General features: G+C 43.5%; 1 protein-coding gene across 2 annotated transcripts; it reads left to right on the top strand.

The window, feature by feature from the left end:
* The first annotated feature begins 7,277 nt into the window (after nucleotides 1-7,277).
* LYZL4 (lysozyme like 4) lies at nucleotides 7,278-22,501 on the top strand. 2 transcript variants are annotated; one of them, XM_040479528.1, is made up of 5 exons: nucleotides 7,278-7,354; nucleotides 11,457-11,649; nucleotides 11,762-11,911; nucleotides 15,694-15,772; nucleotides 22,242-22,501. In XM_040479528.1, the coding sequence occupies exons 2-5, from the start codon at nucleotides 11,511-11,513 to the stop codon at nucleotides 22,309-22,311; spliced, it is 438 nt and encodes a 145-aa protein (XP_040335462.1). In that variant the 5' UTR covers nucleotides 7,278-7,354; nucleotides 11,457-11,510; the 3' UTR covers nucleotides 22,312-22,501. The 2 variants fall into 2 exon arrangements, with proteins under 2 accessions (XP_040335462.1, XP_040335463.1); XM_040479529.1 differs by lacking the exon at nucleotides 7,278-7,354 and adding an exon at nucleotides 7,361-7,508.
* The last annotated feature ends 1,816 nt before the right edge of the window (nucleotides 22,502-24,317 follow it).

Genomic DNA, 24,317 nt, shown 5'->3' with positions numbered 1-24,317 from the left:
TATTGGGATCTCATAAATATTTTAGGTGAATAAACATTGCTCAGAGCCATAAGCTGTTGGTCTAAGAAAGAGAAGATCCCCCCCCCGCCCCCGCTCCAGGGTACCCAGTGTATTAAATCCCATTGGCAACACAAAACCCATTTCATCCAGTTGCACTCATGATTCACGAAGGGCAAATGGTGGGGCAGCAAACTCTGGTGTCTGTGCCGGAAGTAGCCTTTCGTCAGGGCAGGTTCTTGGTCAATTTTTCTGGCAAAGGTAAACGTGGTCAGATGAAGAAGAAAAGGAAATACTCTTCCCTGTGGAAATTATGCCTCTGTTGGAGGTTGTGTGATTGCAGTATCAGCCTGACCCGCTGATCCTGTACAATCAGTAGGGTGACTTGTTAATAGGGAGCCAGAGCAGGTGGCCAATATGTTAAAGGGCCAGATAGATGGTTGCCTAGAGCCTTGAGCCAGGGCAAGAGCACAGAGTTGGGATGTGTCAGTTCTCTACTGCTGTGTAACAACCTCTCCCCTCCCCAAACACAAACTTAGTGGCTTAGAACTAGAGTCATTCATCTATGGGTCAACAGGACAGTCCTGCCTATCTTGACAGGATTTGGTTGGTTTGGGCCATCATCGTCCAAGCATCTTTGGGCTGCTAGAGGCTGGCTAGTCTAGGTGATCTTATTCACATTCTTAGCTAACTAATTGGCTGCCTGCTGGGACAACAGGGGTGACGGGTGCCATTCATCTCTCAAAAGATGAGGCCAGGCTTGTTTACGTGGTGGTGGTAGGATTCAGAGTGAGCAGAAGCTGCAAAGCTTCCTCAGGCCTGGGATCAATGCTGGCACTGCATCACGTCCACTGCATTCTGTTGGTCAAAGCAAGACACAGGCCAACTGACATAACAAAGAGGCATGGATACAGAGAAGAGTGGAAGTGTGGCCTTTCTCTTTTGGCAAACATTCTACCACAGTGGATGAGGGGGAACGTTTCTTTTCTGATAATATGCATTTTCAGAGGTAGTTGTTTTTGCAGATGGGATATTTATTGATTAACCTATATTTGTGAAAAGTACTTTGGTCCTTGGTCAACCAGTCTCCAGGCCCTGGAGCACTTTGAACTGCCCCTCCTCTTGTATTTCACCTATATCTGAGTTCTCTGAAAGGTCTTCAAGGCAAAAGGTGTTGGATCTTGTCAGAAATGAGCCCCAGCCCAGGCTCTCACAGACTCCTGAAAAAGGAAAGGAAAGGACTCTTTCACAATAAGCCAAGGAGATGCCCCTCATCATGTCAGCTATTGACTGATGGCTGCACAGGTGCGAGAGGCAGACTGGAGCCACAGTAGCACATTTTATGGCTGCCCAGAAAGCTGAAAAGACAAAAAGTGGTGTTTAGTGCTCTCTCTCAAGGACCAGCTTAAGGGAGAGGAGCCTGGCAGGCTAGAGACCCTAAAAACGGGACATGATTCTAGGACTGCAGGAGAGAATCTCTCTCAGCAGTGCACATTCTTCAGAACAAGCACATTCCCTTCTTCTTTTTTAAATATAATCTATTGTCAAGTTGGCAAACATACAGTGTATACAGTGTTCTCTTGGCTTTTGGGGTAGGTTCCCATGATTCATCACTTACATACAACACCCAGTGCTCATCCCAACAAGTGCACTTTTCCCCTCTCTCCCGCCCCTCCCCATCAACCCTTAGTTTGTTCTCTGTATTTAAGAGTCTCTTGTGGTTTGCCTCCCTCCCTCTCTGTTTGCAACTATTTTTACCCCTTCCCTTCCCCCCTGGTCTTCTGTTAAGTTTTCCGAGTTCCACATATGAGAGAAAACATTTGATATCGGTCTTTCTCTGACTTATTTCACTTAGCATAATACCCTCACTTACCCATTATACCCAGTTCCATCCATGTGGCTGCAAATAGCAGAATTTCATTCTTTCTCATTGCCAAGTAGTATTCCATTGTGTATATAAACCACATCTTCTTTATCCATTCATCAGTGGATGGACATTTAGGCTCTTTCCATAATTTGGCTATTGTCGATAGCACTGCTATAAACATTGGGGTACATGTGCCCCTATGAATCAGCACTCCTGTATCCTTTGGATAGATTCCTAGTAGAAGCACATTCCCTTCTAATCCCAGAACCATATAATGTCCATTCCCAAGGCCACAACTTTCTCTCCTCATGCAAATTCGGGTTACATCATGGCCATTGAGGAATGCATGCCTCCCATTCCTGGGAGAGGGCAGATGACATCAGAGCTTCTGGAGATCACAGGAACGTACCAAGGCCCCTCCCCTGGAAAACCAGAGAACACCAGGAATGTGGGTGTTCCATAATAAAAATGAACTGGTGCACTGACAGAGGCTTGTTTGGATAATTCTGAAGGACATAAATGTCAGTCGGGCCTTGAGATGAATTCTGCGTGTGAGGAGCATCAGGTAAATCAATAGTGATCCAATTACTTTCTATTTTTAGAATAAGGTAAGAAGCCAAACAAGGTGAAAAAGGCCAAAAACAAAGGGTAAATAGTGTATGCTTCCACTTATATGAAATACCTACAGTAAGCAAATTCACAGAGACAGAGAGATAAAGGGGCAGGAGGGAGGCAGCAATGGAGAGTTATTGCTTAATGGGTGCAGAGTTTCTGATTGGGTGATGAAGAATTTTTGGAAATAGCAGTGATGGTTGCATAACACTGTGGGTGTAATTAATGCTACTGAATTTTCACTAGTAAATGGTTAATATAACAAAATTTATGTTTCATGTATTTTACCACAACTTAAAAAAATAGCATAATATTCTTAAACCATCCAAATATATATTCTGAATAGGTTAATTGTATGGATTAAATTATATTTCAGTAAAGTTATTTTTTATTTTATTTTTTTAAGTTTATTTATTTTGAGAGAGATAGAGAGCATGCACACAAGTGGGGGAGGGGCAGAGAGAAAGAAAGACTGAATCCCAAGCAGACTTTGCACCATCAGCACAGAGCCCCATGTGGGGCTAAAACTCACCAACTGGGAGATCATGACCTGAGCCGAGACCAAGGGTGGGAGGCCCAAGTGATTACACCATCCAGGTGCCCCAATAAAGTTGTTTTTTTTTTTTTAATCTTTATTTTTGAGAGAGAGACAGAGTGTGAGCAGGGGAGGAACAGAGAGAGAGAGAAACACAGAATCTGAAGCAGGCTCCAGGCCCTGAGCTGTCAGCACAGAGCCCGATGTGGGGCTCAAACCCACAAACCGTGAGATCATGACCTGAGCCAAAGTCAGACGGTCAACCAACTGAGCCACCCAGGCGCCCCTAAAGTTGTTTTTTAAAAAGGCAACCAAGGGTATTGTGAATTCCCTAAATGTCAGCTGAAAGAGGAATGAAATCCAATTACTGACACACAGAACAATGAATTTTTACATAAAGATAAACACAGAGAAAGTCCTTGTCTCTCATGAGAGAATTCAGGAAGGAAGGGATAGTTCTGATGGGCTCTGCTACCTGCCAAGCTGGAGAGCCCTGAGCTTTTCTCAAAGAATGAGTGGGTCAGGGCTACTCAACACACAACTCAAATTGGATGAAACCAAGAGGAATGGAAAAGTCCTGAGGTGGACTGGCTTCAGGTACAGCCTGATCCAGAATTCAAACAACGTCACCAGGACTTAGTTTATCTTTGTCTCTTGGCTCTGCTGGCTGTGGAGTTGGCTTCATTCTCTGGCTCCTTATGGTGGCCAGGTCAACCCTTATGGTGATGCAATCATTTCAGAAGCTCCTCTCTTCCCCTGGAAGATTCACAGACACTGGGGTGCACCTCTTTTCTAGAGGTTTTAGATCAAAATCTTAATCTTCTCTATGATTGGTGCAGCTTAGGTCACTTAATCATTCCTGAACCAATCGCTATGCCCAAAAGAATGTGATATGCTGAATGGCTTAGGCCTGGTCATGTGCTCCACTCTGGAGCCATGGATGCAGCCATCTGCAGATGATGGGTGAGTGAGGGATGGGTGTGTCCAGGTAGAGAATTTAGTGTGTTCACACTTCGGAGGCAAAGTATGAATCCACCTTACAGAGGTTGGGAGCACTCTTGGGAATGACAGAGGCAGACTTGTCGCCAAGAGATGTAAGTTTATCTCAGAACAAGTGGCAGAATCTCATCCCTTAATATTACAGTTTGGGCTGCCTTGAAGCTGGTTCAGTCCATCTTCTGTGTGCACTAAGCTTTCACTTCTCAGCTCACTACATTTTAATTTTCATGTATGTCCTCCCACTATCCTGGCAGTTCCTTCAAGTTTAAGAGCAGAGAATGTGTCTGGTTCCTCACTGAGCCTACCCTAGACCCAGTACACAGTCTGTGCTTAATAACTGCTCTTCTAACGATCGAATGAATAAGGAAAGACTGGGGAGTAGGATGCTTTGGTCTGATAGGGTGGGGGAAGAGTGTCTGGCTATAGTCGTTGTCTAACTTGGCAGGTCAATTTTGTTAGTTGCACAGGTGTAAGCCCTTTTTCCTCATTTTTAAAACAAATCAGTTATAGAAAGTTCTAATTCCATTCATGTGACCAAGTTGCTCAAAACATGTTTGGTAGGGCATGTTTGTGTGTGTGTATGAGTGTGTGAAGCTCCCTGCATGAGAGCAATTATTCAGCCTACTTTCTTCTCTGCCTTTAAAACCTTTTAAATATTTTGTTTATTTTTAATAGGTAATTTATTTACTTGTTTGGAAATAGTGGTCAAATAGGGCACCTGAGTGGCTCAGTCGGTTAAGCGTCCGACTTCGGCTCAGGTCATGATCTAATGGTCCGTGAGTTCGAGCCCCGCGTCGGGCTCTGTGCTGACAGCTCAGAGCCTGGAGCCTGCTTCAGATTCTGTGTCTCCCTCTCTCTCTGACCCTCCCCCATTCATGCTCTGTCTCTCTCTGTCTCAAAAATAAATAAACATTAAAAAAAATTTAAAAGAAATAGTGGTCAAATGTAATAAATTTCTTGCATATCTTTCCATATATAGAACAAGCAAATATACATTAATATTACTTCGTTTTGCACGCTGAGATACTGATTTGAGACTCCTTCTCATTTAATATTATTTCATAAATATCTTCCCATATTAGTATGTGGAGAGTTGCCTGCTTGATTCCAAGGCTGCAAAGAATTCCACTGAATGAAATCACTTCGTAACTTGTGTAATCAACCTCTGTTGATGAAAATATAAGTTGTTTCCAATAGTTCCTCATTTTAACCAAATACATGAATGATTGGGGGTGGCTGTTTTCCAACAAAACTATTTATGAGAATAGTCTGCTGGCCAGGTTTGGTCTGTGAGTTGTAGTTTGCCAGGCCCTGCCCTAAACTGTTCCATGAAATCTTTGCACTAACCCCAATAATAATAATGGAAGATGCTTTATGTCTTCCAAGGCACTCTAGTAAATGCACTAAAGTCTTGCACAGGAATGGAGCTCTGGTCAAACAGCAGTGGAAGTGTGGAGGTGGGAGAGGAGGGCTATTACTAGTCTCGCTCTAAAAGACCTCTGCTCCCCTCTCCCAACTCTGGGAGAAGAGACATAATCTCTCTTGACTACAGGTTTTCTGGAAAGCATAAGAATTCAAGATTACGTTTGAAAAACTGCTGAAAAGTACATAAAGTTGCAAAATACTCTACTGATGAGTAGTAGTGGTGGCTTTTGCAAATTAAGTTGAAGAGTTAAAAGGAAATAGAGATATGCCATTAGTACTGATCTGTCAATTATGTGAGTATAAGGCTGTGTCCAACCAATCCAGGACAAATTGGTCATTCCAGCTTAAGTTAATTATCTAAACTTCAAGATGAGTGCTTTGAAAGACTTGAGAAAGGCAAATCATTCTACTAAAAGGATAATTTTGGGTAATATAACTAAGAAAGTCTAGAAAAAATCTTGAAAATCTAGAAGGGAAATCCAGGTGACATTGCTTTGCTTTATGTCGTTAAATTCTTTCTTTGCTTTTATGTTTTCAAGCTTTTGATTTACTTTAAAGTTATAGAAATTAGAAATGGAATATGGTACAGTATGATTTACACAAAAATCTTAAGCAGTGCTCCAGTCCATAACTCATATCTAAGAAATGGCCATCAATAAAGATTATTGAGCCAATGTGGATTTATGAGTTTAAGTCTTGGTGTTTATGGCCTGTTTCTTTTATGATTCTCTATTTTATCACTTTTAATTAATCAACTAATTACCAGTCATAACTGAGTCAGCCATAAGAACTTCAGTGTTTTCAAAAGGCTAGCATTATCCTCAATCATTTCAGCATGTTTTGACTCTTTGGAGCTAGAAGGGATTTTTTTAAGATAAGCCAATCTTGTGCCCTTATCTCACAAATGAGGTTGCCCAGCTTCCAGAGAGGATGTCCTTGACCATGACCCCATAGTGAGTAGATGAGCAAACTAATGGCTTCTCCCACTGCTCCCTACTAGAAGGCAGTTTTGTGCAGGCCTGGAAGAATGCTATGATAGGCAGAATAATGGTCCTCCAAAGATAGTCACTCCCTTACACCTGAAACCTCTGAACATGTTAATTACATGGCAAGGACTTTACAGATGTGATTAAGGTAAAGAACCCTGAGATGTGTAGATTATCTTGGATGTCTGGGTGAGCCAGTCTAATCACATGAGTCTTTATAAGTAAGAGAAGAGGCAGAAAGGTGAGTCAGAGGGACAGCTGGGTGGTTCAGTTGGTTAAGCATCAGACTTTGGCTCAGGTCATGATCTTGTGGTTCACGGGTTTGAGCCCTGCATCGGGCTCTATGCTGACACCTCAGAGCCTGGAACCTGCTTCAGATTCTCTGTCCCCGCCCCGCCCCTTCCCTGCTTGCCCTCTTGTTCTCCTCTCTCTCTCTCAAAAATAAATAAACATTAAAAAAAATTAAAAGAAATGTGAGTCAGAGATACAACAACATAAGAAGAGGAAGGAAGGAAGGAGTCAAAGCATGAGAGGGTTTTGACCCATCATTGCTGGTTTTGAAGATAGGGGAAGGGACGTAAAGTCAAGGCATGCAGATGGCCCCTAGAAGCTGGGAATGGCCCTCAGCTGACAGCCAGCAAGGAAACGGGGTCTTGGTCCTACAGCTACAAGGATCTTTATTCTGCCAACAACCTGAATGAGCAATGGAATGGGTTCTCCTCTATAGAACTTTAAGATAATAAATTTGTATAGCTTAAGCTGCTAAGTTTGACATAGCTTGGTACAGCAACAATAGAAAACTAATACACCGTGTTGGTGACAGACCCCTCCCTGCTTCAGAATATTCTGGTGCATAGCTACTGATGTCATAGAAAAGATTCTAGAAGAGCACACTATGGGGAAGCACTTGGGTTTAGAAGCTCTTGGGTGGAGGTAAGCGGGTTATCAAGGAAGTGGAATCTGAAAAGCCCAGGGAACCGAGTGCAGGTAGAGCAACTTTTCTGCAATAAAGGTCAAAGCTGCCACAGTGGCTGCTTCTTCCCTCCCGTGAGAAGGCACCAAGGCCTGCAGAAGGACTGGTGAACTGGTAAGCTGGTATAGGATGGGCAGGAACCAGGACAGTTATGATGACACCCAGGTGCAAGAGACACTCAGAAAATCCACTTATTGCTTTTACGATGACAATTCTGTTGGGAAGGGTTGGCATTCATTCATTCATTCATTCAACAGAGATTCAGAGCACCTACTATATACTAGGCTCTGTTCTAAGTTCTTTTTTTTAATATATGAAATTTATTGTCAAATTGGTTTCCATACAACACCTAGTGCTCATCCCAACAGGTGCCCTCCTCAATGCCCATCACCCACTTTCCCCTCCCTCCCACCCCCCATCAACTGTCAGTTTACTCTCAGTTTTTAAGAGTCTCTCATGGTTTGGTTCCCTCCCTCTCTAACTCCCTCCCCCCACCCCTCTGGGGATAAAGCAGAGAACAAAACAGACCAGGTTTCTGCATTTCTGGTGCTTACTCTCTTGTATGAGAGATAGAGGAACAAATAAATGAACAAGGTAATTTCTGAAATTGACTTATATTATGAAGAAAATAGAAATGATTTTCTGTGATGGAGCAGTGATCAGAGGAGATATTGAGATCATTTTTGAGCTGAGACCATGACCACAAAGAGCAGGCTCTGTGGTGGTTGGGGGAGTCCTGTTCCAGCCAGAAGAAACAGCAGACGAAGGGGTGACTGGGTGGCTCAGTTGGTTAAGTGTCTGACTCTTGATTTTGGCTCCGGCCATGATCTCGTGATTTGTGGGATTGGGACCTGCGGTGGGCTCTGTGCTTGTCTGCTTGGAATTCTCTCTCTCTCCCTCTCTCTCTCTCTGCCCTTCTCTTGCTCTCTTAAAATAAATAAACTTAAAAAAAAAAAAAACAGCAGATGCAAAGAACCCGTGGTGGGAATGAGATTGGCATGTTTAAGGAAAAGAGATATGCAAGGTGAGTGTGGTGGGGAGAGAGGTGTGAAATCAGACTAGAGAGGTACTCAGGGGCTAGAGCAGGAAGGGTCTTGTTGGCTGGGCTGAGGAGTTGGGATTTCAGTTAAAGTGCCAGGGGAACCCACAGGAGGTGAGTGATGTGACTGGATATATGTTTAAAAAAATTTTTTTTAACGTTTATTCAGTTTTGAGAGAGAGAGTGTGAATGGGGGAAGGGCAGAGAGAGAGAGGGAGACACAGAATTCGTAGCAGAATTCAGGCTCTGGGCTGTCAGCACAGAGCCCGACGTGCGGCCTGAACTTACGAACTGTGAGATCATGACCTGAGCTGAAGCCAGACCCTTAACCAACTGAGCCACCCAAGTGCCCCTGGATATATGTTTTTAAAGAGGACTTTCTAGCTGTTGTGTGGATAATAGGGATAGGGGAACAGGAGAGGATTGTAGGGTTTCAGAGTATATCTAGGAACCTCTATAGAAGTCAGAGTTGATGGTGATTTCTGAACTGCCATGAGGCAGAGGAGATGGTGGGAGGTGGATAGGCTTTGGTAGAACAGGAGATGGGACTCCCAGTGAATTCACTGCAAGGGAAGAAGGAAGGAGGGAGGACTAAGTATGCCTTTTATGAGTCTGTCTGGGAGACGGATATCCTTTGCTGAAAATATCCTTTGCTCTGCTGGAAAATGTAAACATGGACTTCTCTTCCAATATGCATTGGAATTTGGTTATTAAGCTAAGGGCAAGGAGTATGACCACAGTTCAGAAAGACAGGTGTCTTCTGGGGATTGAATACTTTGCATATTTAACTCTTTCACCTTTTAAATCAACACAATTAGGTAAGCATTATTTTTTATCATTATTTAGATGAGGTACAGAGAGGCTGAGTAACTGTCTTCCATTATTCCTGGGATTCCTAAAATCCCAGCTATTATAGGGTAAAGTCAGAATATGAACCCAGGCAATCTGATTCCCAAGTCTGAGCACTTTAAATGCCAGGCCCTCCTCAATAGGGTATGTCGTGTAATAGTGATGTCTGTAACTAATCATGTGAGTTGAGAGTTTAAACAAATGTTTAAAAGTGAAATTCTTCTAATTCAGGACTATACTCGTTTATTTCTAACTTTTTCCCAAGTTAGACATTTGCGTCATTAGTTCTCGACAGAGGACAGTTTTGTCCACCAGGAGACGTTTGGCAGTGGGTGCAGACATTTTTTGTTTGTCACAACTGAAGGGGAGGAGCTTCTGGCACCTGGAGACAGGTGTGCTCCCAAATAAACTCCAATGCATAGACCAGCCCCCAGGAAGAAGGATTTTCCAGCCCAAGTGCCAAGGTCAAGAACCCCTTGTGCCAGTAAATGTAGGTTGGAGAACAGGCACACACCTGTGAATGATAACAAACAGGTGGATGCAATTAGTTGCCTAATTAACATATATTTACGCAGTGTTGGGGCTGTAGGGCATGCCAGGTAGAAGTTATGTTGTAATTTCCAATTGCACATTCTAGTCTGAGGGATAGGACATAGCACAGAACAGGACAATCACCTGCTAGGTTCTGGAGGTGATTCTGAAGGCAGTAGGGGCTTAGAGGGGGAACGTTTATGCAGGATTGCATCAGGCTTCAAGGAGGTGGCACCTGTAGTGGACACCTGAAGATGGAGAAATGTTTGGGTGGGGAAAGGCATGGTAGGGCCCTGTGGATTGGGAAGAGCCATGCATGGAGATGCTAAGGAAAGGGGCATGGGCAGTGGGGAGTGGGGTAGGGAGGTGCAGAGAACAGAGAAGGAGCAACATGGGAATTCAGAGTTGACTGAATGATTCCTCCTGACGGAGGCAGGGCAGGGTAAGGCCAGATTATGGAGGACTTAGAAAGCCAAGGGTGGGTTTGCTCTGATAAGGACTAGGGAACTAGAAGCATTACAAGAGTAACATTTTGTATATGCTTTGGGGACATTCGTCACTCATGTTAGAAACCACCACCTTGGGGTGCTTGGGTGACTGCCAGCTAAGCGGCCTCCGACTCTTGAGTTTGGCTCAGATCACGATCTCTCAGTTTGTGGGTTCGAGCCCCTGGTTGGGCTTCCTGATGACAATGCGGAGCCTGCTTGAGATTTAATCTCTCTCCTTTTCTCTCTCTCTCTCAAAATAAATAAATAAATTTAGGGAAAGAACACCATCTAGAAGAGTTGGGAGGGGTGGAGACCAAGAGGCTGGGTTACCATTCAGCTTGCAGTGATGAGGGGGGTTTAGGTGAAGGTACAGAAGGAGGCTCAGGGAATGGTGATCGGTTGGGGGGGTGGTGGTTAAGGTTTGGTGATGAGGTGGGTCAGGGGATAATGATGAGGGTGGTTTAGGGGATGGTGATGAGGGGGTTTAGGTGGTGACAACAGAAATGGAGAAGGAGAAACTCAGGAGTCAATTCTCTGAGCACCCCACACATGACCCCCGTTCTCACAGATGCGAAAGCACAGGCATTGCGAGGCTCAGGGACTTGTCTGCTTTTGTCAGTGATGACACCCCTGCTATGTGGCAGGTCTGGGCTGGACCGGGGTTTGTCTCCTTGTGTGGACAGCTGGAGAAAAGCTCAGCAGAGTTTGATTTGTAGACAGTCTGGGGACAAACTGTGGAAAGGGTGAGACCACAACTCTGAATATATTCTAGGATAAAATGCAGTGGTGGAAATAATTCAACGTAATAATAATGCTTGAGTAGTGGGACCACATTGAAGTTTTTCCTTCTCTTCCTGTTTTCTAACTTGTACCTAAAGAATAAGTTCTACTTGCATAATAAAGGGGAAGAGAGGATTTGATGCCTTTGGGTTTTGCTGGAGGGAAAGAATGTGAGGGTGTGACCTTCACAAGACCAATTTCCTTAGGAAATAGGGCGTCAAGCAGAGGAGGAGAGGCAGGGTTTCGGGCGTCCCGGATTTGCAGTGACACAAAGCAGAGGATTAGAGTGGGAAGAAGTATCATGGTTAAGCCAGGGGAGACTCCCCTTTATCTGAACACACTGAATCGCAGACCCCCACCCTTCTTTTCCTTTAGAGAAACCAGGCTCACCTGGCCACTATTGCCCTGAACTGCCAGGAACCTGAGAAGATGAAGGCATCCATGGTTCTTTCCCTCCTTGGCTACCTAGTGGTTCCAAGTGGCGCTGCTATCATGGGGCGCTGCGTGGTGGCTAAGAAGCTCAAAGATGGAGGCCTGGATCATTTCGAGGGCTACAGCCTTGCAAACTGTGAGTAGGTCCCTCTAAGCCCCTTCTCTCCTCACCTCCTTTTCCTCTGGCCTCTGCCCAGGCATCCCCAATTCGCCTTCCCCCTAGCCACCCACCTCCTTTTCCATCTTAGGGGTGTGCCTGGCTTATTTTGAGAGCAAGTTCAACCCCACGGCGGTCTACGAGAACCTCCAACGTGACTACACTGGCTACGGCCTCTTTCAGATCCCCAACCGTGACTGGTGTGACACGGGCAAGAACCGCTGCCACATGTCCTGCTCTGGTAGGTCACCTCCCTCCATTCCACACCGGGGCACTGGGGGCTGCAGCACAGAGCTCCCGAGGCCTGCCTTCAGGGTGGCCAGAGTTTGCAGGCTTGGAGCAGGGAGGAGGCGGGGCTGGTAGGGGCAGGGCCTGGGAGGCTGAGTGCGGTGAAAGGGCTGCGGAGAGAGGCGGCTGGGCTGTCCAGAGAGGAATGGAGATGCCTATCCGGATAGGCAGAGAAGGTGTCAGAATGTTGAGAGGAGGCGGGGGAGAGGCTTCGAGCATCAGAGCCTCTGGGCCTGAAGGGTTGGAGCAGAGGGCTCTGTGGGGGCTTCATTTTGCCCACACCTGGGCACAACACTCTACTTCAAGGGGAATGGTTGCTGCCACTTGGACAGGCAGAAGTGGTCGCTGGGAGGATACAGGAGTAGGCTCTTACAAAGGGAGCTTTGCTGCCGCTCTCAGGGGTTCCAACTACCTGTAGTCAAGAGGTTGCACTTGCCCAGGGTCCCATCATCCTAGCACTTACTGAGGACCCACTAAGTGCCAGGTCTACTGGAGTTGCCATTCTAATGCTGGCAAACTGCCAGGTACTCCAGTAAGCTCTTCATGGATATGAATTCGTCTAATATTCTCAAAGGCACCCATGACATGGGCATCATTATTATCCCCATTCTATAAATGGGAAAACTGAGGTCCAGAGAGGGTTAGTGGCCCAAAGCCACACAGCTGGTAGGTGGTATCGTTGAGAGGCAAACCCAAGCAGTGTGACTCCTGAGTCAGGACTAAACCAATAGGGTGCAGCACCAGGCCAGAGCTCTCTCTGAAACTTGAGGCTGTTATTCTGCCTTAGGAGGGTCTAAGAGCCCAGCATTCTTAGGGTCTCCCTAATGAGCAAACCTCCTTCCCCCATGATGAATGAGAAACGTTCTAGAACCTGTAGCTGCTGAGCTGGGTCTTTAGGAGACAGAGTGGGGAGGTCATGGTAAAGACTTCTTATATGGGCCAGGAGAAACCTGCTTGGTGTTGGGCCCCATGCTTGGCCTTGGGACTCAAAGAGAAGTAAGACAGTTCCCAGATTCAAGATGACACAGAATTGCAAAGTAGGAGGGAAAGGTGCAGAAAACACACAGGAACCCAGTGGGATTCCCAGCCACTCCCATTACAAAGTGACTTACATGAGCTTGTGCAATTCACTTCCTAGAGCTTCCTCATCTGTGAAGTGGGGATAACATTAACTACTTCTTAAGGTTGCTGTGAACATTCAGTGGGATAATGTATGTAAAACACTGTGCAGGGCCCAAAATCACAGTGATCAAAGTCTAGGGGAAATCTACACATTAAGAACATAATTACTGTGATAGATCATTCAGTGTCATCCTAAGCTTCCTGGTAGCCAAGACAAGAAGAGAAACCCAATAGGCCCGTGATTTATATCTGATAAGAAGATTGATTGATTGATTGCCAAAATCTGACCAGAGAAACAACTAATTATCTGTAATAGAGGTGGTACTGAGTGCTGTGATGAAAATATGGTGGAGTCGATATCTTTGAAAAACCCTCCCACTAGATAAAATGTAAAAAATTAAATCTGGAATGCCTGGCTGACTCAGTTGATAGAGCATGTGACTCTTGATCTCAGGGTCGTGAGTTCAAGCTCCTTATTGGGCATGGAACCTACTTAAAAAAGAAATATCTTCTATAGTACCTGGCTGGCCTGGCAAGAAAGGAAAATCCCTAAAGGCTAAAATGAGGAGCAAGAATCCAGACAGATAAAGGAAGATTGAAGCTGATGGTGACCCAGGGGGCATCAGCTGATTCCCTGTGGCCTAAGGCAAAGGTTTGAGGTCACCGTGTAGATGGGGCCTGAGCAAAGCAAGGAGGTACATTGGAGACACATTGAGAGCAGCACTGTCAGCTAGAAGAGATGAGCTAGAATATCCTGAAAGCAACGACATTCTAAAAAGAGGGGAAACAGTCTCCTTGGGAATTTGTAACCACAAGCCAGCAGGTCTTCCTTGAGCCACAAGGAAGCAAGGCACCATCAAGAACTACTAGGCCCTGTGCTAAGTCCTGGGAGCAGTTCAGGGAATTATATCCTGTCCTTGTCCAGCAGGGTGAGGAGCAGAGATAATCTTGGCTCCACCTCTTACTATTTATGTGAGCTGAGCCTTAGTTATCTTATCTGTAAATTGGTAATAAGAGGACCTACCTCCCAGGGCTTTTGTTGAGTTTTTAATGTGCAATAGTGTACATTAAGAGCTAAGCACGGCGTCTGGTATACTGCCTGGTGTGTGTGATGAATACAACTTCATTCAAAGAATTTACAAAGCAGCTGGGGTTTAGGACGCGCGCACACACACACATGTGTGTGTAAGCATGCATGCACATGTGTACCTATGTATGCACGTAGGTATGTATACACATATGTATGGATTTAACAGGTAAGTGCTGCATCAAAGTGGCATTTTATTCAGAAGCGGGAAGAGGGCGCAGTGAGCTTGGTTGGTGGTCAGTGGCAGACTTTTAAGGGCCATCCTGTTTAGTTGAGCTGATCCCGATTGGGAGATGAGCATGAATAAAGTCCAGGAAGAGGAACTGTGTATGATTACCTCGCTGTGGGTATCAGGGGTAGAGCACCCACTTTCAGGGTGGGCACTAGCTTTGTCTCCTGCCCCTTGGTAGGTCTCTAATGGTGGGGCCATGGAGGAAGGCAATGGAAGGGTAAGGTTGTGGAAGTGGAAAGGTATGTTGGGGCAAAGTTGGACTCTGCCAAGGACGTGGAGTTTTGTTTTACAGGCAACCAGGGGGCACCGAAGTACTGTTTTGTTTTTTTTTTTAATTTTTTTTTTTTAACGTTTATTTATTTTGAGGCAGAGAGAGACAGAGCATGAACGGGGGAGGGGCAGAGAGAGAGGGAGACACAGAACCGGAAGCAGGTTCCAGGTTCTGAGCCATCAGCCCAGAGCCCGACGCGGGGCTCGAACTCCCGGAACGTGAGATCGTGACCTGAGCTGAAGTCGGACGCTTAACCGACTGAGCCACCCAGGCGCCCCCGAAGTACTGTTTTAAGGAAAAGCGATCAGACTGGATTAGGGAAAGGAGGAGGCAAAGTGTAGTCAAGAAGGAAGGTATTGCAGTAACCCAGGTGGGAGGTCTTGGCTTCCACATTCAAAGGAGAGAATGGGGTGATGAATGCCTAGTCATGTTGGTTCCCCAGAGGCACCTCTAGGCCATCTCACATGCTGTTTCTTCTGCCTGGAACAGTTTTCCTTCTGTGATCCTTCCACCCCTTTTCCTTACCTACTCTTTTAGATGTCACGTGGCCCAATAACCCCTCCCTGACCCTGAAAGTCTGAATGGGGTGCCCCCACTCATCAGCTCCCATGTCAAGCTGCATTCCCCCATCCTGCCAGGTATCTTTGGTATTATACTTATCTCTGATCTTTATCTCCCTCTATCAGACTGCAGACTCTAGGAGGACAGGGACAGATTTATTGTGTTCACCATTTTGTGTCCACTGCTTCTTAGATTGCTTAGCACAGCATATTCACTATACATAAATATTTTTAATGAAAATATTATGATAAGAATTACAAGAAAAAAATCAATAGATTTAGTAAAAGAGGACCACATGCTACTACCTCCTAGGGTTGTCTTGAGAAAAATCTAGGGATAGATTTATCCTTGGAATCATATGGAAGCCTCTCTAAACATGAGTACCCTGTAGCTTCCCTGACATCACTCTGACTTAGCTGCCAAGTTGTGGAGTCGTATTTTTCCACTGTGTTTTTTCCACAGCTTTACTGAATCCAGATTTGAAGAAGACAATTGAATGTGTTAAGAAAATCGTAAAAGATAAGGAAGGGTTGGGAGCATGGTAAGTGGTACCTTTTCTAATAGTCTGTATTAATGACCATCACCCATTATATTTTTTATTAAAAATTTTTTGTTAAGTTTATTTATTTATTTGAGAGGAGCAGAGAGAGAGAAGAGACAGAGAATCCCAAGCAGGCTCCATGCTGGCAGCATGGAGCCCAACGCGAGGCTTGAATCTATGAAACCATGAGACCATGACCTAAGTCGAAACCAAGAGTAGGATGCTCAAGCCACTGAGCCACCCAGGCGCCCCCACCAATTATCTTTAATCCTAATCTTGGCCTAATCTTGGTCTCTGCATATCTGTAGTCTCAAACTAGTGGGATCCTACTCCCCAAGATAAGCGGTAGAACACCACTGAGTTCTGCAACCCCAAGCTCTAAGGAGGAAGGACATAATTATCAGACAAATTGCCTTAAGTTGAATGTATTTTTTTCTTTCTCAAATCTTGTTTAGAGTTATACAGGAGGCTAGGGTGAGCATCCTTGAAATAAATCTCTGTTTATATCTCTGATTATTTCTTTCATCTAAATTCTTGTAAGGTTCTTAATGTTGTAAAATGACTCTCCAGCAAATTTGTACCAATATCAGTATTAAGAGCTTGGTAAGATGCCTATTTAGTGAACTTTGATCAAGTATAAAATCTTTGCCATTTGAAAGGTATATAATAATTTTATCTTCTTTTGCATTTTATGATATCCCATTAGGGGTGTTTTCCCATTATGTTTGTTACATATTTATATTCTTTTGTGATTTTTCCCCTGCCCCTCTCCTTTGCTTATTTTTAAAATTCAGATCATATTTGTTTGAAATAACTCTTTATATATTAGGTGTTGTATTAGATGTATTAACGGATAGTTATATATTTGTTACCAAAAATCACTGCAACTCTGATTTCTTCTATAACCATGTATTTGCTTAGTAAAGACTTTCAAAATTTATAAGTGGTTGGGCCTGTATTTGACTTCTTTCACTCAATATTTGTTCATATTATTGTGTATAGTTCTAATTTGTTTTCGTTGCTATATAGTATTCCATTATATGGATGGATATATCAGTTTATATATCCATTATTCCATTGGTGGGCATTTGAATAGTTTTCATTTTTTTAGTGCTGCCATGAACAGTGTATACTTTTGGTGAATGTATAAATGGATTTCCATTGATTATACCGAGGAATAAAATTGTTAGTCATAGATATGCATATTTTCAGATTTGGTATATTCTGCCAAACAGTTTTCTAGAGGGATTCAATTTACACTGTCACCAGCTATTGTAGGTTTTGGTGGCTCCAAGTTATTATCAGTGCTTGATATTTTTTAGGTTTTTCTTGTGACTGTGTAGTAGTATTGCATTGGGTTTTACCTTGTGTTTCCTTGTCAAATAATGAGATTGAGCACTTTTTCAAATTTTATTGGCCATTTAGATATCCTTTTATGTGAAGTGCCTGTTCAATAGTTTTGTCAGTTTTTCTATTACGTTTGTCTTTTTTCTTATTAATTCATTGGGAATTATTTATATGCCCTGGGTAAAATTTTCTGTTGGATACAAGTATTACAAACATCTTTCATTTTGTCAGTTACCTTTTCACTTTCTTAAAAAAGTCTTGATAAAATGAAATTCTTAGTCTTAATGCAGTCTGATTTATTATTAATTTTCTTTTATGATTATTTTTGTGTTTTTTTTGAGGAATATTTGCCTATTCCTAGGTCATGAGGATAGTCTTCTTAATTTTTTTTCTAAAAGACTTTATTTAATCTCTCACATTTGACTCTCAATACATTTTGCTTTCTTTTTCTTGCTTTATTGCATTGGCTAGAAACTCCAGTAAATGTTGAGTAGAAGTGATGATAGTGGCATCCTTGTCTTATTCCCAATTTCACAGGTAAGACATTGGATATTTTATCATTAACTGTTTTATTTTCTTTAAAATTTCTGAGATAGTCTTAATCAGATTGAGTGTTCTTTTCCATCTTTTCCATTTCTAGTTTGTTAAAGGTTTTTAAAATCATGAATGGGTGTTGAATTTTGTTTATTACACTTTTAGTATCTTTGAAGTTCTGTGTTAGCCTATCCATCTTTTTTTTTTTTTTTTTTTTAAGCTCTTGCCTTTTTAATCTCTCTTCTCTTCCATGGCTTTCTCCAGAGCTTGTGCCTGGTGACATCTTATTGAAGACATCAGTTATATAAATTTACTTCTGGATTCTGTAGTATATTATTCTCAGAGGAATGTTCCTCTGAATTTCATGATGAGCTCCCTTTTCTTCTACTACTATTTTCCCATAAGTACCATGTTAGTTTCTTTTTTTCTTTGAATAAGGACAGATTTTCCCTCTTATTCAGTATTTGCCACATAGACAGGTCATGTGGCTTTTTCTTGTTTCTGCTCACTGTTAATTGGCTAATGGTTATAGAACAGTGTGTAAGTCTCCTGGCCCAGTTTCCAACCTGGAGATTTTCCTGATATGTGTGTCTAATTCTCTCTCCTAGTCTGAGTCGGTGGAGTATGTAAAAACCCTCCATTCCCAGCATGCACCTCCACCACCTCCACCGATACCATTTATCATGAAGGGCCTATGCTATCCACTAGACACTGTCTCACCACCAATTTCCACCTTCTTTTGCCTTTTCCACCTTCTCTCTGTCCCGTATTTCATAATTGATGTCCTGATTGATTTGGGGCATTATAGTCACCCATTAGATCTAGAAACAATATAAATATTTTTTCAGTGCCAGATTGTGCATCTTAATATTTTTTGCTATTAGGGTTTATCTTGTAATTGATGTGTCCTCCCAAATTTTAACAAAAGTTGTTAATAAATCATTAACATATCTTACAATAGAGGAAATCCTTTAATGATAGCTACAATTTCTTCCCTTTGCCGGTATGTAGGCTTTGCATGTCTATATGAACATCACAATCCTTGTGCAGTGAGTATTCTTATTCCTTGTGAAATGAGAGGTACAAGTTACCCATGGCCACAGTGGTGGAACTAATTCTAGATCTGTGCAATTCCAAGCCTCAGCTTTTACCAGTCTGCTCAAAGAGTGGATGGTTGGCCCAGGAAATCTGTGCTCTGGTCATGTGGAAGGCAACCAAAGGACTCTCTCTGCACGGTTCTTCTGTGGGGGCAGGGTTTTGAACAGTCAGTGAGTGAGGAGGGACAGAACTGTAGGCGGACCCATCTTACCAGCGGAAGTCTTGAGTAGTGTTTCTTATAGTGACCTCAGGGCCCTATAGGCAGTGAGACCTTGTTCAGAATCTGGCAACAGAACGTGTGTCAGTCTCAGAGGTCAGCTTTTCATTGTTGCTTTTTTGTCATTTTCTGTGCCTTTTGGTGCTAACTTCAGCCAGAGATTTTTGTCTGTTTTACTTGCCTCCAGCATCTGGCTCTGTGCCTGGCATATTATAAGTCTTCCCTAAATGTTTGTTGGAAGATCAAGTCCGCATTTGGGCTGTTACCTAGAAGCCATTAACATTTTTAGAAATTTATTATTTATCATTTCTCAAAATAAAAATAAGACATATGTGTTTAAAAATGAAAATAAAGGGGCGCCTGGGTGGCGCAGTCGGTTAGGCGTCCGACTTCAGCCAGGTCACGATCTCGTGGTCCGTGAGTTCAAGCCCCGCGTCGGGCTCTGGGCTGATGGCTCAGAGCCTGGAGCCTGTTTCCGATTCTGTGTCTCCCTCTCTCTCTGCCCCTCCCCCGTTCATGCTCTGTCTCTCTCTGTCCCAAAAATAAATAAACGTTGAAAAAAAAAATGAAAAAAAAAAATGAAAATAAAAAAATAAACATCTTGCTCTTAGCAGCAGCCTCCTGAGGGTCACTGCTGTTAATATGTCTTGTAAATCAGAGAAAAATGTGTAAATATTGAGAATAAGAAAAATATCTTAAAACACACATGAAATCCCAACATGCACACTGACCTGCACCTAACTTTTTTTTCACTTATTAAAGAGCTTGCAAATCTTGGCATAGTGCTACCTAGAATATCTGCCCTCTGGATGCTGCAGGTAATTATCTGCCAGTCCCTTACTGATGAACAGGTAGATTGTTTCCATTTGCTAGGACCACTAGGTGCATTTAAATGTTGGTAGAGAGGGGAGCCTGGGTGGCTCAGTCAGTTAAGCATCTGACTTTTCATTTTGGCTCAGAGGGTCATGATCTTGTGGTTCATGAGTTTGAGTCCCACATTGGGCTCTGTGCTGACAGTGCATGGAGCCTGCGTGGGATTCTCTCCCTCTCCCTCTCTCTTTGCCCCTTCAGCTCTCTCTCTCTCTGTCTTTCTCTCTCTCTCTCAAAATAAATAAATAAACTTCAAAAGAAATAAACGTTGGTAGAGAGATTGCTAAATTGGCATTCAGAGAGGGAGCACCCCCAGATATACTGCGTGAGAAGGCCTGTTCCCTCAGTTCATTGACCTAGAGCAATAAAATTTGTGTAGTTTTTGGAAATTGACACTTATAAAATGATGCCATTCTATTTTGCCTGGCATTTTTAAACAAAGAAGCTGAGTATCTTTTCGTGTATTTGTTGGCCATTTTTCTCTGAACTGGTTACTCATATTCTTAGCCTGTCTTTCTTTTGAGATGATAATGTTTTCTTTCATTTTTATTGATTTTATATGTCTCTTTTATAAATTAGGGTTATTAGAACTTCGTTCATGATATCTATGTGAACTATTTGTTTCAGGTTTGCGATTTGTATTTTGACTTCATTTATGGTGTATTCATCATATAGGAGTTTTACATTTTCACAGAGCCAAATCCCTCAATATTTTGTTTTGTGGCTCCTGAATTTATACAAAACTGTACTCCAGGTTTGTAAAGAAATCAAGCCATGTTTTCTTCTATATTAGAACAGTGCTGGGCGCCTGGGTGGCTCAGTCAGTTAAGCGTCTGACTTCGGCTCAGGTCATGATCTCATGGTTCGTTGGTTTGAGCCCCTCATTGGGCTCTCTGTTTTCAACACAGAGCCTGGAGCCTGCTTCATATCTCTGTCCCTGACTCTCTCTGCCTCTCCCCCGCTTTCTCTCTCTCTCAAAAATAAATAATTTTTAAAAAACATTAAAAAAAATGATATATAGAACAGTGCCTGGTACAAAATAAGCCCTATATTAAGTTTTTATTAATATTAGAAAATAAAATTTTCATGGTTTTATGTTTTTATACTTAATTTTTGGTCTTCTTGGAATTTATTTTCGTGAGGTAGGGATCCAGCTTTATATTTTTCACATGGTTAGTCGGTGTTCTCAATACTACTTATTCATTAATCCCTTTTCCTCACTAATTTAATAGACTGTATTTTAAAGTGGGAGTCCCCTTAATGTGTCTTCCAAGTGTTTAAAGCATCTTTCATACTGTCTTTTTATTCTCCCAGTTAATTAGAAGCATGGCTGGCCCTCTAGGGCAAGCACTAATGAGCTAAAGTCATCATTATTGTATAGCACTTAGTAGAGATATGCTGGGCCAGGCTGAGTAAGGCCTTCCCACTTGCTCAGGACTCCAGCAAAGTGAGCTCTTATTAAAGTAATAAGCAGCCATGTCTTTTCAAAGCTCAGATCAAGCAGCTTTGCAGGGTTGAGGCAGACAGGAAGGGAGAAGACCGAGGGCCTGCATGCCCTGGGCTATGTAGTGCAGTGCCTGCCCTGGGCTATGTAGAGCCTTGCAATTTCTGAAAATACGTATGTGTGTGTTCCCCCCGAGGCTTTATAGTTGTGGGGGGCAGGGGCTCACAGCCCTTTCTTTAACTGTGGAACCCCTACTCTGGAAAATTCATGGAGGCCTGCCTGGCTGAGGGATGGCCTAACAAAACAGGGTTTCTAATGGTCTGCATCTGGTCTGGTGACCCCCACAACTTCCAGGTTGGGAGCAGAGGACCTGGGGTCTGGGTACTGGCATGGGGGCTGGGAATAGAGGGATCACTTTTCAGGAGAAAAGTTTTGAAAAACTCGGTCTAGCTGGCCTAGGACCAGCTAGAAGGGAGTTTGAGGAGCTGGGTTGAGGGTTGAGGAGCTGAAAGGGAGTTTGAAAGGTGAGGGGGGAAACACGTGCATGGAAAGGTGAAAGAGGCCCTGGCTCAAGGTCAAGGGTTCCCATTTTGGATCAAGGACTCGCCCTCTGACCCTGGGCAAGTCACAGAACTCCTCTGATGCTCACTTCAGAGAAGTCAAGGATACTTCTCTTGAAGGCTGGGGGAGGGGCTTCCCGCTCTTGGTGTGGGACTTACGGAAAGAAGTGGAGGGCAGCGTGAGTATGCTGCGGGCGCAGGCGGCACCAGCATTTGTGCCAGGATGCACTGGAGTTAGCAAGAGGGTCATACTCGAGAGGCACAACGGCCGTAGGAAATGTGCCTGCAGAGGCCAGGCTGGGCTGTAAGTGGGCCAGCAGGGGGTTGTTGGACCTGCAGATCCTGAGCTCGGACACTGGGGAGCCCCTGCCTGTACACTCCACGCTTTCCTTTCTGTAGGCCCTCCTGGTCCCTGAACTGCCAGTACTCAGACACTCTGGAACGGTGGTTGGATGGATGCAGGCTGTAGCCGCAGGGGCGGCCCTGACGCCATTCTCTGGTGGTACCTTCCAAATGAAGATGCTTTGCTGTTTGCTGCCTTAACGCAATCCTGTTGATTATCTCTCAGCTTGACAGCTCCATCAGATGGAAAAGGACGAAAGTTTGCTTCCTCCAGGGATGCGGGATGTAGAATAAACCAGCTGCTTACTCAACCTGGACCAAAGGTCTCCACTTGTATTATTATCCTGTGATTGCTACTCGGATAACCATTATTTACCGTCATCATGATTTATTATTATTTAATCTTAGATGGAGGACTTAGAGGAAGGAAACTATCTAGAAAACAAGGTGTGTCCATGAATGTCAATATTAAATAGGGAAGGGAAGAAAAGATACAGGAGAAGAGAAGAGGGGTCAAGGGCAAGCAGGGCCACCAATCCCAACCCGTGTCCACATTGGGACCCCAGGTGGAAGTGACACTACAAAATCCTCCTTGTACTTCTGTGGAGAGAATCAAGTGACAGTTGCCCTTTCTTATAAAAAGTTCAAGTGTTTTTTTAAATTTTAATTTTTTTAATGCTTATTTATTTTTGAGACAGAGGGTGAGTGGGGGAGGGGCAGAGAGAGGGAGACACAGAATCAGAAGCAGGCTCCAGGCTGTCACCACAGAGCCTAATGCAGGGCTGGAACCCACAAACTCTGAGATCATGACCTGAGCTGAAGTCGGATGCTTAACCAACTGGGCCACCCAGGCGCCCCTAAAAAGTTAAGTTTTAGAAAAAATTATCAGAAACACATACTCTCATTAGAGAAACTGGAAAAAAATACAGAAATATATATATATATATATATATATATATTCCTGTGATCTTAGCTCCCAAAGGCAATTGCTGGCATGCTTTGGTTGCAACTTTTTTTTTTTTTCGTTTAGGGATTTTTCTTCTTTATCAACAATGCTGTGGGGCACCTGGACGGTTCAGTCACTTAATTGTCCAACTCTTGATTTCGGCTCAGGTCATGAATTCACGGTTTGTGGGATTTAGCCCCATGTCCCTAGAGAATCTGGGATTCTCTCTCTCTCTCTCTCTCTCTCTCTGCCTTGTTTTCTCTCTCTCCCAAAATAAATCACTAAAAACTTTTTAAAAAAACCCAATGCTTTGATAATGTTATAGAGTTTTGTACCTCATGTACCAAAGAAAGAACATGGCAGTAAATCTTTGTCCCTATATGCATTGCAATTTTAAACAGAAAGGGATTTATTTCTGAAACTTCAAGCTTTACAGAATTCTTGCCCAGGATGGATCAGCAGGTGACTGCTAGGGCTTCCCGGGTGCCCCTGCCCCAGCCATGCGAGCAGAACTATGTGTTCATCAGAAGCCAGGGCACTTCCTGGAGCCCGGACTTGGAGAGCATGGTCCCTAAACTTGCAGCCCTCACATAGGAGGGAAAAGACCGGAGTGACATCGGGGGAGGCCACTGGCATCACCAGCTTCCCCACGCGTGTCAGAGATTTTCCAAAATGAAATCTTAGTGCTGGTTGATATTCCACTGTATGAATGCACCGTATTTGATTTAACTTTCCCCCAGCTGTTAGATTTTTAGAACTTGTCATTTTTTTAACCATTACAAAGAATCCTGTAGTGCCTGTTTGTGGTTGCCCCTCTCTTCATTACTTACCCTTTTTAAAAATTACACAAGCCACATGTACTTAATGAAGACCGTGTGGAGAGGACAGATAGTCATAATGAAGGACATTAAAAATACCCACCATTCCCCACTGGAAACAGAAATTTGCCTCATTTATACGCAGTCACAATTGAGAGTCCTGACATAGGGATGGAATCAGTCTTTTTGTGTGTGTGTACCTTTCACTATTTCAGTGTGAGCACGTGCACAAATTTTTTTCCTTACAAACATGGGCTACCACTGTCTATACAGTTTGTAATATTTTGTGGCCTGATATTTCCAGGTTTATGATAGGAAGCCTAGCACTGTTTTTAACAATCTCACAGCATTCCTGTATGTGGACAGACT

Source organism: Herpailurus yagouaroundi, unplaced genomic scaffold (assembly GCF_014898765.1).
Source record: "Herpailurus yagouaroundi ecotype Mexico unplaced genomic scaffold, PumYag 159, whole genome shotgun sequence".
Lineage (NCBI taxonomy): Eukaryota > Metazoa > Chordata > Mammalia > Carnivora > Felidae > Herpailurus > Herpailurus yagouaroundi.
The sequence above is the reverse complement of the archived record's forward strand: the minus strand, read 5'-3'. Positions and strand labels throughout refer to the sequence as shown.